General features: G+C 41.3%; 1 protein-coding gene across 1 annotated transcript in view; it reads left to right on the plus strand.

The window, feature by feature from the left end:
- med27 (mediator complex subunit 27) overlaps window positions 1-15,996 on the plus strand; it is a 102,845-nt gene that overhangs the window by 2,335 nt on the left and 84,514 nt on the right. Inside the window, exon 2 of the mRNA XM_038995353.1 lies at window positions 2,398-2,542. Within this exon, the coding sequence (XP_038851281.1) occupies window positions 2,398-2,542 (145 nt within the window). The remainder of the gene's footprint in view (window positions 1-2,397; window positions 2,543-15,996) is intronic.

Raw genomic sequence — 15,996 nt, forward strand, 5'->3', positions numbered from 1 at the left:
AGCTAACGTTTAAGTTCCTTGCTCAGAACATGAGAACATATGAAAGCTGGTGGTTCCTTTTAACATGAGTCTTCAATATTCCCAGGTAAGAAGTTTTAGGTTGTAGTTATTATAGGAATTATTGGACTATTTCTCTCTATACCATTTGTATTTCATTAACCTTTGACTATTGGATGTTCTTATAGGCACTTTAGTATTGTCAGTGTAACAGTATAGCTTCCGTCCCTCTCCTCGCTCCTCCCTGGGCTTGAACCAGGAACACAACGACAACAGCCACCCTCGAAGCAGCGTTACCCATGCAGAGCAAGGGGAACAACCACTCCAAGTCTCAGAGCGAGTGACGTTTGAAACGCTATTAGCGCGCACCCGCTAACTAGCTAGCCATTTCACATCGGTTACACAAGCTTTATCTCGGGAGTTGATAGGCTTGAAGTCATTAACAGCGCAATGCTTGACGCACAAAGAAGAGCTGCTGGCAAAACGCACAAAAGTGCTGTTTGAATGAATACTTACGAGCCTGCTGCTGCCTACCACCGCTCAGTCAGACTGCTCTATCAAATCATAGACTTAGTTATAACATAATAACACACAGAAATACGAGCCTTAGGTCATTAATATGGTCGAATCCGGAAACTATCATCTCGAAAACAAGACGTTTATTCTTTCAGTGAAATATGGAACCGTTCCGTATTTTATCTAAGGGGTGGCATCCATTAGTCTAAATATTCCTGTTACATTGCACAACCTTCAATGTTATGTCATAATTACGTAAAATTCTGGCAAATTAGGTGGCCCAAACTGTTGCATATACACTGACTCTGCGTGCAATGAACGCAAGAGAAGTGACACAATTTCACCTGGTTATTATTGCCTGCTAACCTGGATTTCTTTTAGCTAAATATGCAGGTTTAAAAATATATACTTCTGTGTATTGATTTTAAGAAAGCATTGATGTTTATGGTTAGGTACACATTGGAGCAACGATACGCACCGCATCGATTATATGCAACTCAGGACACGCTAGATAAACTAGTAATATCATCAACCATGTGTAGTTAACTAGTGATTATGATTGATTGATTGTTTTTATAAGATAAGTTTAATGCTAGCTAGCAACTTACCTTGGCTTACTGCATTCGCGTAACAGGCAGTCTCCTCGTGGAGTGCAATTAGAGGCAGGTGGTTAGAGCGTTGGACTAGTTAACTGTAAGGTTGCAAGATTGAATCCCCCGAGCTGACAAGGTGAAAATCTGTCATTCTGCCCCTGAACGAGGCAGTTAACCCACCGTTCCTAGGCCGTCATTGAAAATAAGAATGTGTTCTTAACTGACTTGCCTAGTTTAAATAAAGGTGTAAAAAAAAAAAATACAGATTTCCGATTGTTATAAAAACTTGAAATCGGCCCTAATTAATCGTCCATTCCGAATAATCGGTCGACCTCTAGTCCAGAGTAGTGACGCTGGACAGGTGGGTAGGTGTGGGCAGCGATTGATTGAAGAGCATGCATTTAGTTTTGCTTGCATTTAAGAGCAGTTGGAGGCCACGGAAGGAGAGTTGTATGGCATTGAAGCTTGTCTGGAGGTTAGTTAACAGTGTCCAAAGAAGGGCCAGAAGTATACAGAATGGTGTCATCCGAATAAGACCCCCAATGTTTATTGGAAAGGAGCATCAAGCTCATCACTGCACTTTCACCACACTGAAGTTCATCACAATTTATTTAATCTGTAGCCTAATAAACTGCATGCTTTCCCAACGAGTCTAGTGGGAGGACCACACAACATGTCATCGTGTGACTCCAAGTTTACTTTGATATGATGGTTATTATCAATATTTGCGCATAAGCTTTCCAGCAAAATTTCTCGCATAATTTTACAGACACAAAAAGATCTCACCTTGTCTAGCATATTCTGTTTTGTAGACATTTGGAAAGTTTACCAACATAAATTCTGTTTCCATCAGGCCTGTCATGACATTTTGTATCTGACTTACTTTACTCACATAAAAAGGTTGGATGGAAACCTGGTTGAATGTGAAACATTTGTTCCGCTCGCTAGATACTGTTGATGTGAAGGACTCTAACATAAATATTAATCTCCCACAAAGGAATATGCTGAAAAATCAAGATTTTTTTGTGGACTACTTTGCAAAAGTATAAATTACATCAGATTTGTAAAATATTAACAGAAAAGCACTTTTAATTGAAAATATTGGGCATTTGCTATGTGCGCTGTTTTCTTTGGATAGTCTAGTAAATCTTAGATGATTAATATACATGTGTATTGATATAATTTCTGTGTTGGCTCCATTGTGGTGAATCTATTCTGTTGTCTTTTTATTGATGTGTTAAAGGGAACAACAAGCCTATTCTAACAGCTGCTATTCTATGTACTTGCGTAGTGAATTGGAACGCCTCAGTACGCTGGTTGGCAGACCTTCAGAGAGTCATCCCCTTCACAACAGTGGCCTGCTGAGTCTGGACCCAGTTCAGGACAAGACTCCGCTGTACAGTCAGCTCCTTCAGGCTTACAAGTGGTCTAACAAGGTAGGCTAAGCTTTTCTACTGGGCTAAAAATTCAAAATATAAGGCCAGTATTCAGTCGTAGTGCATACTGGATTTTCTGCAATGCAGTTTCCCTCATGTTGTGTGAAATATTGGAATCTTGTGGACTATTTCCTTGGATGTCAATGTGAAGCCCCTCCATCCTTAAAAATATTTGTTTGTATCCCATCTATTATCCCAATTTTAGACATTGTAAACTCATTGATAAAGTAGCTCCCGTTTCCTCCGTGATACGCTTCCAGTGCATTAGCTAAAGACCTACAATGACATGCTAGCATCTCTGTTAGCCAAAAAAACACCTGACCACCCTATTGTTACGAAATTGTTACGTTTTTAAAGCATAGGCTGCTGCTACTCGCTGTTTATTATCCATGCATAGTCACTTTACAAATGATCTCGACTAACCTGTGTCCTCACACATTGACTCGGTACCGGTACCCCCTGTACATAGCCTCGTTATTATGTACATTTGTTGTTACTTTTTGATTGATTTAAAAAAAAAAAACTTTTGTTTATTTAGTAAATATTTTATTAACTCTATTTCTTGAACTGCATTGTTGGTTAAGGGCTTGTAAGTAAGCATTTCACGGTAAGGTTGGAACAAAGAACTTTCTTCTGAAACTCGTCAGTCTATTCTTGTTCTGAGAAATTAAGGCTATTCCATGTGAGAAATTGCCAAGAATCTGAAGATCTCGTGCAACGCTGTCTACTACTCTCTTCACAGAACAGCGCAAACTGGCCCTAACCAGAATATAAAGAGGAGTGGGAGGCCCCGGTGCACAACTGAGCAAGAAGACAAGTATATTAGTGTCAAGTTTGAGAATCAGACACCTCACATGTCCTCAACTGGCAACTTCATTAAATAGTACCCGCAAAACACCAGTCTCAACGTCAACAGTGAAGATGCGACTCTGAGATGCTGGCCTTCTAGGCAGAGTTGCAAAGAAAAAGCCATATCTCAGACTGGCCAAAAAAAAGAAAAGATTAAGATGGGCAAAAGAACATGGACACTGGACAGAGGAAGACTGGAAAAAGTGTTATAGATAGACTAAGTTTGAGGTGTTCGGATCACAAAGAAGAACATTTGTGAGACGCAGAAAAAATTAAAAGATGCAGGAGGAGTGCTTGACGCCATCTGTCAAGCATGGTGGAGGCAATGCGATGGTCTGGGGGTGCTTTGGTGGTGGTAAAATGGGAGATTTGTACAGGGTAGAAGGGATCTTGAAGAAGGAAGGCTATTACTCCATTTTGCAACGCCATGCCATACCCTGTGGACGGCTCTTAATTGGAGCCAATTTCCTCCTACAACAGGACAATGACCCAAAGCACAGCTCCAAACTATGCAATAACTATTTAGGGAAGAAGTCAGCCGGTATTCTGTCTATAATGGAGTGGCCAGCACAGTCACCGGATCTCAACCCTATTGAGCTGTTGTGGGAGCAGCTTGACCGTACGTAAGAAGTGCCCATCAAGCCAATCCAACTTGTGGGAGGTGCTTCAGGAAGCATGGGGTGAAATCTCTTCAGATTTCCTCAACAAATTGACAATTAGAATGCCAAAGGTCTGCAAGGCTTTAATTGCTGCAATGGAGGATTCTTTGACGAAAGCAAAGTTTGAAGGACACAATTACTATTTCAATTAAAAATCATTATTTATAACCTTGTCAACGTCTTGACTATATTTCCTATTCATTTTGCAAATAATTTCATGTATGTTTTCATGTGTCGAATCGGAGGGCCTTTTGTCCAGACCTCTGGCAGTCTCTATGGGGGTGCCACAGAGTTCATATCTCGGGCCGACTCTTTTCTCTATATATCAATGATGTCGCTCTTGCTCTTGTGGATCAGGTGATTCTCTGATCCACCTCTACGCAGACAAAACCATTCTGTATACTTCTGGCCCTTCTTTGGACACTGTGTTAACAAACCTCCAAACGAGCTTCAATGCCATACATCACTCCTTCCATGGCCTCCAACTGCTTTTAAATGCTAGTAAAACTAAATGCATGCTCTTCAACCGATTGCTGCCCGCGCCCGCCCGCCTAGCATTACTACTCTGGACGGTTCTGACTTAGAATATGTGGATAACTACAAATACCTAGGTGTCTGGTTAGACTGTAAACTCTCCTTCCAGACTCACATTAAGCATATCCAATCCAAAATTAAATCTAGAATCAGCTTCTTATTTCGCAAACAAAGCATCCTTCACTCATGCTGCCAAACATACCCTAGTAAAACTGACTATCCTACCGATCCTTGACTTTGGCGATGTCATTTACAAAATAGCCTCCAACACTCTACTCAACAAATTGGATGCAGTCTATCACAGTGCCATCCGTTTCGTCACCAAAGCCCCATATACTACCCACCACTGCGACCTGTATGCTCTCGTTGGCTGGCCCTCGCTACATATTCGTCGCCAAACCCACTGGCTTCAGGTTATCTTTTTACTCGTTGCTAGGTAAAGCCCCACCTTATCTCAGCTCACTGGTCACCATAGCAACACCCACCCGTAGCACGTGCTCCAGCGGGTATGTTTCACTGGGCATCCCCAAAGCCTTTGGCCACCTTTCCTTCCAATTCTCTGCTGTCAATGACTGGAACGAATTGCAAAAATCACTGAAGCTGGAGACGCAACTACCTCATCACCATATTGTTATTTATTTATTTTGCTCTTTTGCACTCCAGTATCTCTACTTGCACATCATCATCTGCACATCTATCACTACAGTGTTAATGCCAAATTGTAATTATTTTGCTTCTTTGGCCTATTTATTGCCTTACCTCTTTAATCTTACTACATTTGCACACATTGTACGTAGATTTTTCTAATGTGTTATTGACTGTACGTTTGTTTATCCCATGTGTAACTCTGTGTTGTTGTTTTTGTCGCACTGATTTGCTTTATCTTGGCCAGGTCGCAGTTGTAAATGTGAACTTGTTCTCGACTGGCCTACCTGATTAAATATAGGTGAAATACATCAATGGAAAACAAGGACATTTCTAAGTTACCCCAAACTTTTGAACGGTAGTGTATCTAGCTTATTTTTATTTCAGGGTGACTGTTGCCTTTATTTCGCACTGGAAAGGGTGCTCACTAAGTCACCATTGTGGACTAATATTGTTTTAGAAATAAGATTTTTATGTATCACTGTGACAGTTTTCTGATCATGTTCTGGAGTGCTTGTGATGGAGCCAGTCACAATGTTTGATGTAGCCTAATATAAAAGTCCAGGGCTCTCCTGTTGAGAATGCACAGATGTCTCCCACTCCAGTAGCTGATACACTTGTGCCTGAAGTGATCTTGAACCCCATGTCCCCATTTTCAATGTCCATTTTCATGGGGTACTTTGGCTTTCTTTGATCACTTGGCTTTCAGAAGAAAATAACTCAATGAATGTTATTTCCCTTACACACAAGACTCCCTCCTAGTGCTCTTATATAGATAAGAGAAAGCAAGGTAGCGTGTCTTCATTAAGGAAGATGCAGTGCCTTCAGAAAGTGTACATACCCCTTGACTTATTCCTCATTTTGCTGTGTTATAGCCTGAATTCAAAATGTATTAAATAACTGTGTTTTTCACCAATCTACACATAATACCCCATAATGACAAAGTGAAAACATGTTTTTAGACATTTTTTCAAATATATTGAAAATTAAATACAGGTATCTAATTTAAATAAGTATTCACACCCCTGAGTCAATACATGTTACAATCACCTTTGGCAGCGATTACAGCTATGAGTCTTTCTGCCTAAGTCTGTAGAACTTTCCACACCTTGGATTGTACAAGATTTGCCCATTTTATTATTTTCAAAGACTTTAAGCTCTGTCAAGTTGTTTGTTGATCATTGCAACACAGCCATTTTCATGTCTTGCCATAGATTTTCAAGCCGATTTAAGTCAAGCGTAACTAGACCGCTCAAGGACATTCAATGTTGTCTTGGTAAGCAACTCCAGTGTAGATTTGGCCTGTTTTAGGTTATTGTCCTGCTGAAAGGTGAATTCATCTCCCAGTGTCTGACTGAACCAGATTCCCGGCTAGGATTTTGCCTGTGCTTAGCTCCATTCAGCTTATTTATTTCCCTGAAAAACTCCCCCGTCCTTAACGATTACAAGCGATTACATAACATGATGCAGCCACCACTATTTTTTTTAAATATGGAGAGTGATATTGAGTAATGTATTGGATTTGCCCCAACACTTTGTATCCAAGACAAAAAGTAAGTTGCTTTGCCACGTTTTTTCCTGAATTATACTGAACAAAAAAAATAAATGCAACATGCAACAATTTCAAGATTCTACTGAGTTACAGTTCATATAAGAAAATCAGTCAATTTAAGTAAATAAATTAGGCCCTAATCTGTAGATTTCACATGGCTGGGCAGGGGCGCAGCCATGGGTGGGCCTAGGAGAGCCACTTGGGAGCCAGGCCCAGCCAATCAGAATGGGATTTTCCCCACAAAATGGTGTTATTACAGACAGAAATGCTCCTCAATTTCATCAGCTGTCCGGGTGGCTGGTCCCAGACGATCCCGCATGTGAAGAAGCCGGATGTGGAGTCCTTGGCTGGCGTGGTTACAAGTGGTCTGAGTTTTTTTTGTCCGTTTCTACGTACTGCCAAATTCTCTAAAATGACGTTGGAGGTGGCTTATGGTAGAGAATTGAACATTCACAAGGTGCACCTGTGTAATGATCATGCTGTTTAATCAGCTTCTTGATTTGCCACATCTGTCAGGTGGATGGATTAACATGGCAAAGGAGAAATACTCACTAACAGGGACATAAACAAATTAGTGGCTGCCGCCTGCAAGTTATATAATTTCAGGGAAAATGTGGTCAGTCTGGAATTATGCAATTCTGATATAATTTTTTTTTTTTACGTATCGATATAAATAAATAATTTGTTTTGAAAAATATGGGGGAAAATGAAATAAATCTATTTTTTTATAACAATCTTTTATCTGTCATATTCCATTTTTTATATAAAACATTTTGAATATCTTTCAATAATTGTAATGTTTGATATCAACCTATTTCTGATATCAATAATTCAAATTATTCTGTGTTTAATATATATGTTTTGAATATGATATTGATAATTACATTTTTATATAAAAAATCGAATTACTGATATAACCATTCAAATGGTTGATATTGAAAATTATATTGATATCAAGAAATACAGTTATTGATATATATTTTAAAACTACTTTGCATACATAATCTGAGCCGTTGCCTTTTTAGGTCCATGACCACCCGAACTTGATCAACGGTTATTGTCTGCTAAAGAAATAAAAAAAATACACGTAACTGTCTCCCATTCCAGTGTGTTGCTTTTTTTGTCCAAAGGGAGGATAAAAACAGTTGATCAATAGAAGTTTTCCAGCTATTGATCAGTCGGCTAAGGCTGCATACCTGCTGTCTTTTCCCATGTCTCTATCTGACTTGCTTGCCAACTTGATTCCTCACGGTCATGGGCAGAGGGCACCCACCCAAATCCACTGTGAAGTTTCACTTCTTATGGTAGTTTGTCTCACGTCAACGGTACTTTCATTCATCATTACCAGTGCATATGGAACTCCGGATGTTGTTGAACTACTTTTTGGATGTATGCTGAACAAAAATATAAATGCAACATGCAACAATTTCAAAGATTTTACTTAGTTACCGTTCATATAAGGAAATAAATGTATTAAATCTGTAACGTTCTTTGCTTCACGGAAACATGGCTCACTCGAGACACGCTATCGGAATCGGTAGAGCCAGCTGGTTTCTTCACGCATCGCGCCGACAGAAACAAGCATCTTTCTGGTAAGAAGAAGAGCGGGGGAGGGGTATGCCTTATGATTAACGAGACGTGGTGTGATCATAACAACATACAGGAACTCAAATCCTTCTGTTCACCTGACTTAGAATTCCTCACAATCAAATGTCGACCGCATTATCTACCAAGAGAATTCTCTTCGATTATAATCACAGCCGCATATATTCCCCCCAAGCAGACACATCGATGGCCCTGAACAAACTTCATTTGACTCTATGTAAACTGTAAACCACATATCCTGAGGCTGCATTCATTGTAGTTGGGGATTTTAACAAGGCTAATCTGAAAACAAGGCTCCCTAAATTCTATCAGCATATCGATTGTGCAACCAGGGCTGGTAAAACCCTGGATCATTGTTATTCTAACTTCTGTGACGCATATAAGGCCCTCCCCCGCCCTTCTTTCGGAAAAGCTGACCACGACTCCATTTTGTTGCTCCCAGCCTATAGACAGAAACTAAAACAGGAAGCTCACGCGCTCAAGGCAGGTTCAATGCTGGTCCGACCAATCTGATTCCACGCTTCAAGATTGCTTCGATCACGTGGACTGGGATATGTTCCGCATTGTGTCAAACAACAACATTGACGAATACGCTGATTCGGTGAGCGAGTTTATTAGCAAGTGCATCGGCGATGTCGTACCCACAGCAACTATTAAAACATTCCCAAACCAGAAACCGTGGATTGATGGCAGCATTCGCGCAAAACTGAAAGCGCGAACCACTGCTTTTAATCAGGGCAAGGTGACTGGAAACATGACCGAATACAAACAGTGTAGCTATTCCCTCCAAGGCAATCAAACAAGCTAAGCGTCAGTATAGAGACAAAGTAGAGTCGCAATTCAACGGCTCAGACACGAGGTATGTGGCAGGGTCTACAGTCAATCACAGACTACAAAAAGAAAACCAGCCTCGTCGCGGACCAGGATGTCTTGCTCCCAGACAGACTAAACTTCTTTGCTTGCTTTGAGGACAATACAGTGCCACTGACACGGCCCGCTACCAAAACCTGCAGATTCTCCTTCACTGCAGCCGACGTGGCATCCCCAGCCGCGTCCTCAGAGCATGCGCAGACCAGCTGGCTGGTGTGTTTACGGACATATTCAATCAATCCTTATCCCAGTCTGCTGTTCCCACATGCTTCAAGAGGGCCACCATTGTTCCTGATCCCAAGAAAGCTAAGGTAACTGAGCTAAACGACTACCGCCCCGTAGTACTCACTTCTGTCATCATGAAGTGCTTTGAGAGACTAGTCAAGGACCATATCACCTCCACCCTACCTGACACCCTAGACCCACTCCAATTTGCTTACTCCCCCAATAGGTCCACAGACGATGCAATCGCAACCACACTGCACACTGCCCTAACCCATCTGGACAAGAGGAATACCTATGTGAGAATGCTGTTCATCGACTACAGCTCAGCATTTAACACCATACTACCCTCCAAACTCGTCATCAAGCTCAAACCCCTGGGTCTCGACCCCGCCCTGTGCAACTGGGTACTGGACTTCCTGACGGGCCGCCCCCAGGTGGTGAGGGTAGGTAACAACATCTCCACCCCGCTGATCCTCAACACTGGGGCCCCACAAGGGTGCGTTCTGAGCCCTCTCCTGTACTCCCTGTTCACCCACGACTGCGTGGCCACGCACGCCTCCAACTCAATCATCAAGTTTGCAAACGACACTACAGTGGTAGGCTTGATTACCAACAACAATGAGACGGCCTACAGGGAGGAGGTGAGGGCCCTCTGAGTGTGGTGTCAGGAAAATAACTTCACACTCGACGTCAACAAAACAAAGGAGATGATCGTGGACTTCAGGAAACAGCAGAGGGAGAACCCCCCCCCTATCCACATCTACGGGACCGCAGTGAATAAGATGGAAAGGTTCTAGTTCCTCGGTGTACACATCACTGACAAACTGAAATGGTTCACCCACACAGACAGCGTGGTGAAGAAGGCGCAGCAGCGCCTCTTCAACCTCAGGAGGCTGAAGAAATTCGGCTTGTCACCAAAAGCACTCACAAACTTTTACAGATGCACAATCGAGAGCATCCTGTCAGGCTGTATCACCGCCTGGTACGGCAACTGCTCCGCCCGCAACCGTAAGGCTCTCCAGAGGGTAGTGAGGTCTGCACAACGCATCACCGGGGGCAAACTACCTGCCCTCCAGGACACACCCGATGTCAGTACAGGTGCATCATTCCTCTCCTTAAAGTACAATATTCTGTGTAAAAGAGAAAGACTTGCTCAGTGGTTGGTGAAGGGAGGGAGGTGTCTTTGTCCATCTTCTCCCCACCTCCACCCCTCTCTGGTGTCTTTTTCCCAGCCCAGGCGTGAAGCAGAGTTGGAGGGAGATTAGCTCTGTCTCCCCCACGCCTCCAGAGGGGTCCACAGAAGGGCCGGGGCTCTGGTGCAGGAGTATCGACTCTCCCCGTGCACTTGGCCAAAGACTACAGCACTGACCCTTTCTCCTGCATTCTTTATGTTAATGTGAACACAATTGATTAGAGAATTACCAGTTCCGCAAATATAAAGGAAGCAACAAACAAAAAAAGTTTGCACAGTTGTGCTGTGACTCATGTGTGCACAAATGGTAGGCTATACCCAAGCTAGTGGTAAACCAAGGTCATTAACAAGGGTACATGATGCTTCTGGAATTGCCATTCATCTCAGGTTCTTTTTCTCCATGAATTGCTTTCCAGGATATTCAATAACATGGATTGTAGTTCTCATAAAATGATAACAAAGTGTGGAAAATGATACAGCCTGGTTTAGAAATACAACCAGATTTCAAGACGGGATGTATGCAAGAATGAGTAAACAAACATTTCATTAAAGGGAAACATGTTCAGCCCACGGCTACTACTTGTCACTCACCATAGCCCAACCGTAGATATGTTCAGTTTGAGAAAGCTCAAGGTCCATTTTGTCCTGAGGCCTAGACTATTATGTTTAATAAAAACATATTTTTCTTCCTATTGCTCTAATGTAAGGTGACCATGTAGCTCACTTGGTAGCCTGTTTGCCCTGTCATGTTCTTTTTGGCCTTAAGCAAGGTGAATTATATATTAGCCAACTCCTCTGACTGCTGTTTCACTGTGCGAAAATACACACAAGCTCCTACACTGATACATAATAAGTTTTCTAAAACTATTACATTGAAATCTAATTGTATTTTTCACAGGTGTAGATTAACAGGGAAATGCTTACTTGCGGGCCCCAACAATGCAGAGAGAAAAATAATAGAAAGATGATATCATGAGGAATAAATACACAATGAGTAACAATAACTTGGCTATACACTGAGTATACCAAACATTAGGAACACCTTCCTAATATTGAGTTTCGCCCCCCTCCCTTTTGCCCTCAGAACAGCTTCAATTTGTCGGGGCATGAACAATCTACAAGGTGTCGAAAGTGTTCCACAGGGAGGCTGGCCCATGTTGACTCCAATGCTACCCACAGGTATGTCAAGTTGGCTGGATGTCCTTTGGGTTTTGGACTATTTTTGATACACACGGGAAACTGTTGAGTGTGAAAAACCCAGCAGCGTTGCAGTTCTTGATATAAACCAGTGTGCTTGGCACCTACTACCATACCCAGTTCAAAGGTACTTTTGTCTTGCCCATTCACCCTCTGAATGGCGCACACACACACAATCCATGTCTCAATTGTCTCAAGGCTTAAAAATCCTTCTTCAACCTGTCTCCTCCATCTACACTGCTTGAAGTGGATTTAATGAGTGACCTCAAAAAGAGATCATAGCTTTCACCTGGTCAATCTATCATTGATAGAGTAGGTGTTCCTAATGTTTTGTACACTCAGTGGATACACATGTACAGGGGTACAAGGTAATTGAGGTAGATATGTACATATAGGTAGGGGTAAAGTGACTTAGCAACAGGATAGATAATAAGCAGTATTAGTATTATAAGCAGCATTCTGATCCAAATCCAAAATGCTTGTGACAAAGACCTTTCATGTCTAAGACCATGGGCTACGTGCCAGTGAAAATAATATCTTGGTTTGTTAACTACATCAGTCTTGACTGCTTAATCATATTTGTCTGCTAAATCAATGCGTTAGCCTACATTATTTTAGTCCATAATTGAATCGTGATTCCATCGCACCTCATTCTCTTAGGTCAGAGGTCGGCAACCCGTGATTTTTGGTTTTAGTTAGAACAGTATAATAAATATTGATTACAATCAAACCTGTTTGTATTATAATACTTGTATATTGTGCTTTATTATTCAATTTCATGTGGCTTGATGTGGGTATTTCAATTAATCACTGGAGTACAATATTTCCTTTTGTTGGTAGGTTTTTAAATCCAAAAAGTAACATCACTCCTGTAGCATATTTAATGTATGTTCACGAGTTTCGATTCTCCCTGCAACTTCACCAGACAGCCATTGTGTCCACTACTCTGTGGCCCTGAACGTCAGATTTCATGGTAATTTGATCCGACTGCTATCCGTGGTGCTGAATATCATATATTGCTGCTATTGTGCTCGAAAGGGCTGGAATTTATTTTGCGTCTCCCTCAACAGGTGACATCAATAAGAGATCATAGCTTTCACCTGGATTCACCTGGTCAGTCTGTCATGGAAAGAGCGTGTTTTGTACACTCAGTGTATATATACATTATTTTAATAGCAGGACACTAAGGTTCATTGTTCCACTGAAGAGTATGAATTAGGCTGTTTGAGAAGATTTAAATCCTAAGTAACATGTACACTCATTGTTTGATGTACAATATACAGTGCATTTGGAAAGTATTCAGACCTCTGGACTTTTTCCAAATTTTGTTACTTTACAGCGTTATTCTAAAATTGATGAAATCAATTATTTTCCTCATCAATCTATACACAATACCCCATGATGACTAAGCAAAACAGGTTTTTAGACATTTTTGCAAATTAATTATTTACAGTTGAAGTCGGAAGTTTACATACACACCTTGGCCAAATACATTTAAACTCAGTTTTTCACAATTCCTGACATTTAATCCGAGTAAAAATTCCCTGTTTTAGGTCAGTTAGGATCACCACTTTATTTTAAGAATGTGAAATGTCAGAATAATAGTAGAGAGAATGATTAATTTCAGCTTTAATTTCTTTGATCACATTCCCAGTGGGTCAGAAGTTTACATATACTCAATTAGTATTTGTTAGCATTGCCTTTAAATTGTTTAACTTGGGTCAAACGTTTCGGGTAGCCTTCCACAAGCTTCCCACAATAAGTTGGGTGAATTTTGGCCCATTCCTCCTGACAGAGCTGGTGTAACTGAGTCAGGTTTGTAGGGCTCCTTGCTCACACACGCTTTTTCAGTTCTGCCCACACATTTTCTATGGGATTGAGGTCAGAGCTTTGTGATGGACACTCCAATACCTTGACTTTGTTGTCCTTAAGCCATTTTGCCACAACTTTGGAAGTATGCTTGGGGTCATTGTCCATTTGGAAGACCCATTTACGACCAAGCTTTAAGGAGAAGTTTATCTAAAGTTTAATGTATAATAGCTGTATTTTCATCAACATTTATTATGAGTATTTCTGTGAATTCATGTGGCTCTCTGCAATATCACTGCATGTTTTGGAACTACTGAATCGAACACGCCAATGTAAAATAAGATTTTTGGATATAAATATGAACTTTACCGAACAAAACATACATGTATTGTGTAACATGAAGTCCAATGAGTGTCATCTGATGAAGATCATCAAAGGTTAGTGATACATTTTTATCTCTATTTGTGCTTTTTGTGACTCCTCTCTTTGGCGGGAAAAATGGCTGGGTTTATCTGTGACTTGGTGGTAACCTAACAATCGTTTGTGGCGCTTTCGCTGTAAAGCATTTTTTAAATCAGACACTGTGGCTGGATTAACGAGAATTTTATCTTTAAAATGGTGCCTAATACTTGTATGTTTGAGAAATTTGATTTCTGAGATTTCTGTTGTTTTGTATTTGGCGCCCTGCAATTTTATTGGCTCTTGGCGAGGGGTTCCACTAGCTGTCCTAGAAAGGTTAACTTCCTGACTGATGTCTTGACATGTTGCTTAAATATATCCACATAAATGTCCTCCCTCATGATGCCATCTATTTTGTGAAGTGCACCAGTCCCTCCTACAGCAAAGCACCCCCACAACATGATGCTGCCACCCTCGTGCTTCACGGTTGGGATGGTGTTCTTCGGCTTGCAAGCATCCCCCTTTTTCCTCCAAACATAACGATGGTCATTATGGCCAAACAGTTCTATTTTTGTTTCATCAGACCAAAAGACATTTCTCCAAATAGTACGATCTTTGTCCCCATGTGCAGTTGCAAATTGTAGTCTGGCTTTTTTATGGCGGTTTTGAAGCAGTGGCTTCTTCCTTGCTGGCCGGCATTTTAGGTTAGGTCGATATAGGACTTGTTTTACTGTGGATATAGACACTTTTGTACCAGTTTCCTACAGCATCTTCACAAGGTCCTTTGCTGTTGTTCTGGGATTGATTTGCACTTTTCGCACCAAAGTACGTTCATCTCTAGGAAGCAGAACGTGTACTATTGTTTGTACAGATAAAGATGGTACCTTCAGGCTTTTGGAAATTGCTTCCAATGGATGAACCCGACTTGTGGAGGTCTACAACTTTTTTCCTGAGGTCTTGGCTGATTTCTTTTGATTTTACAATGATGTCAAGCAAAGAGGCACTGAGTTTGAAGGTAGGCCTTGAAATACATCCACAGGTAGACCTCCAATTAACTCAAATGATGTAAATTAGCCTTTCAGAAGCTTCTAAAGCCATGACATAACTTTCTGGAACTGTCCAAGCTGTTTAAAAGACACAGTCAACTTAGTGCATGTAAACTTCTGACCCACTGGAATTGTGATACAGTGAATTATAAGTGAAATAATCTGTCTGTAAACAATTGTTGGAAAAAGGACTTGCCGACTTGCCAAAACTATAGTTTGTTAACAAGAAATTTATGGAGTGGTTGAAAAACGAGTTTTAATGACTCCAACATAAGTGTATGTTAACTTCCGACTTCAACTGTTTATAGTCTTAATTCCATTCCTTCAGATGTGTGTATTTTGTGAAATTGTTAGATATTACTTGTTAGATATTACTGCACTGTTGGAGATAGAAACAAGTTTTTCACTACACCCGTAATAACATCTGCTTAACACGTGACAAATAAAATTTGATTTGTACTTTCCTCCATCTTTCCCTCAATCCTTACTATTCTCCAAGTCTCTGACGCTGAAAAACATCCCTGCAGCATGATGCTGCCACCACCACCATGCTTCACCGTAGGGATGGCGCCAGGTTTCTTCCAGTTGTGATGCTTGGCATTCAGGCAAAAGGGTTCAATCTTGGTTTCATCAGTGCCTTTTGGCAAACTCCAAGTGGGCTGTCATGTGCCTTTTACTGAGGAGTGGCTTCCGTCTGCCAACTCTACCACAAAGGCCTGACTGGTGGAGTGCTGTAAGATGGTTGTCCTATGGAAGGTTCTCCCATCTCCACAGAGGAACTCGAGCAATGTCAGAGTGACCATCAGGTTCTTGGTCACCTCCCTGACCAAGGCCCTTCTCCCCCGATTGCTCAGTTTGGCCAGGCGGCCAGC

This window comes from Salvelinus namaycush, chromosome 1, assembly GCF_016432855.1.
Source record: "Salvelinus namaycush isolate Seneca chromosome 1, SaNama_1.0, whole genome shotgun sequence".
In the NCBI taxonomy this organism is placed as follows: domain Eukaryota; kingdom Metazoa; phylum Chordata; class Actinopteri; order Salmoniformes; family Salmonidae; genus Salvelinus; species Salvelinus namaycush.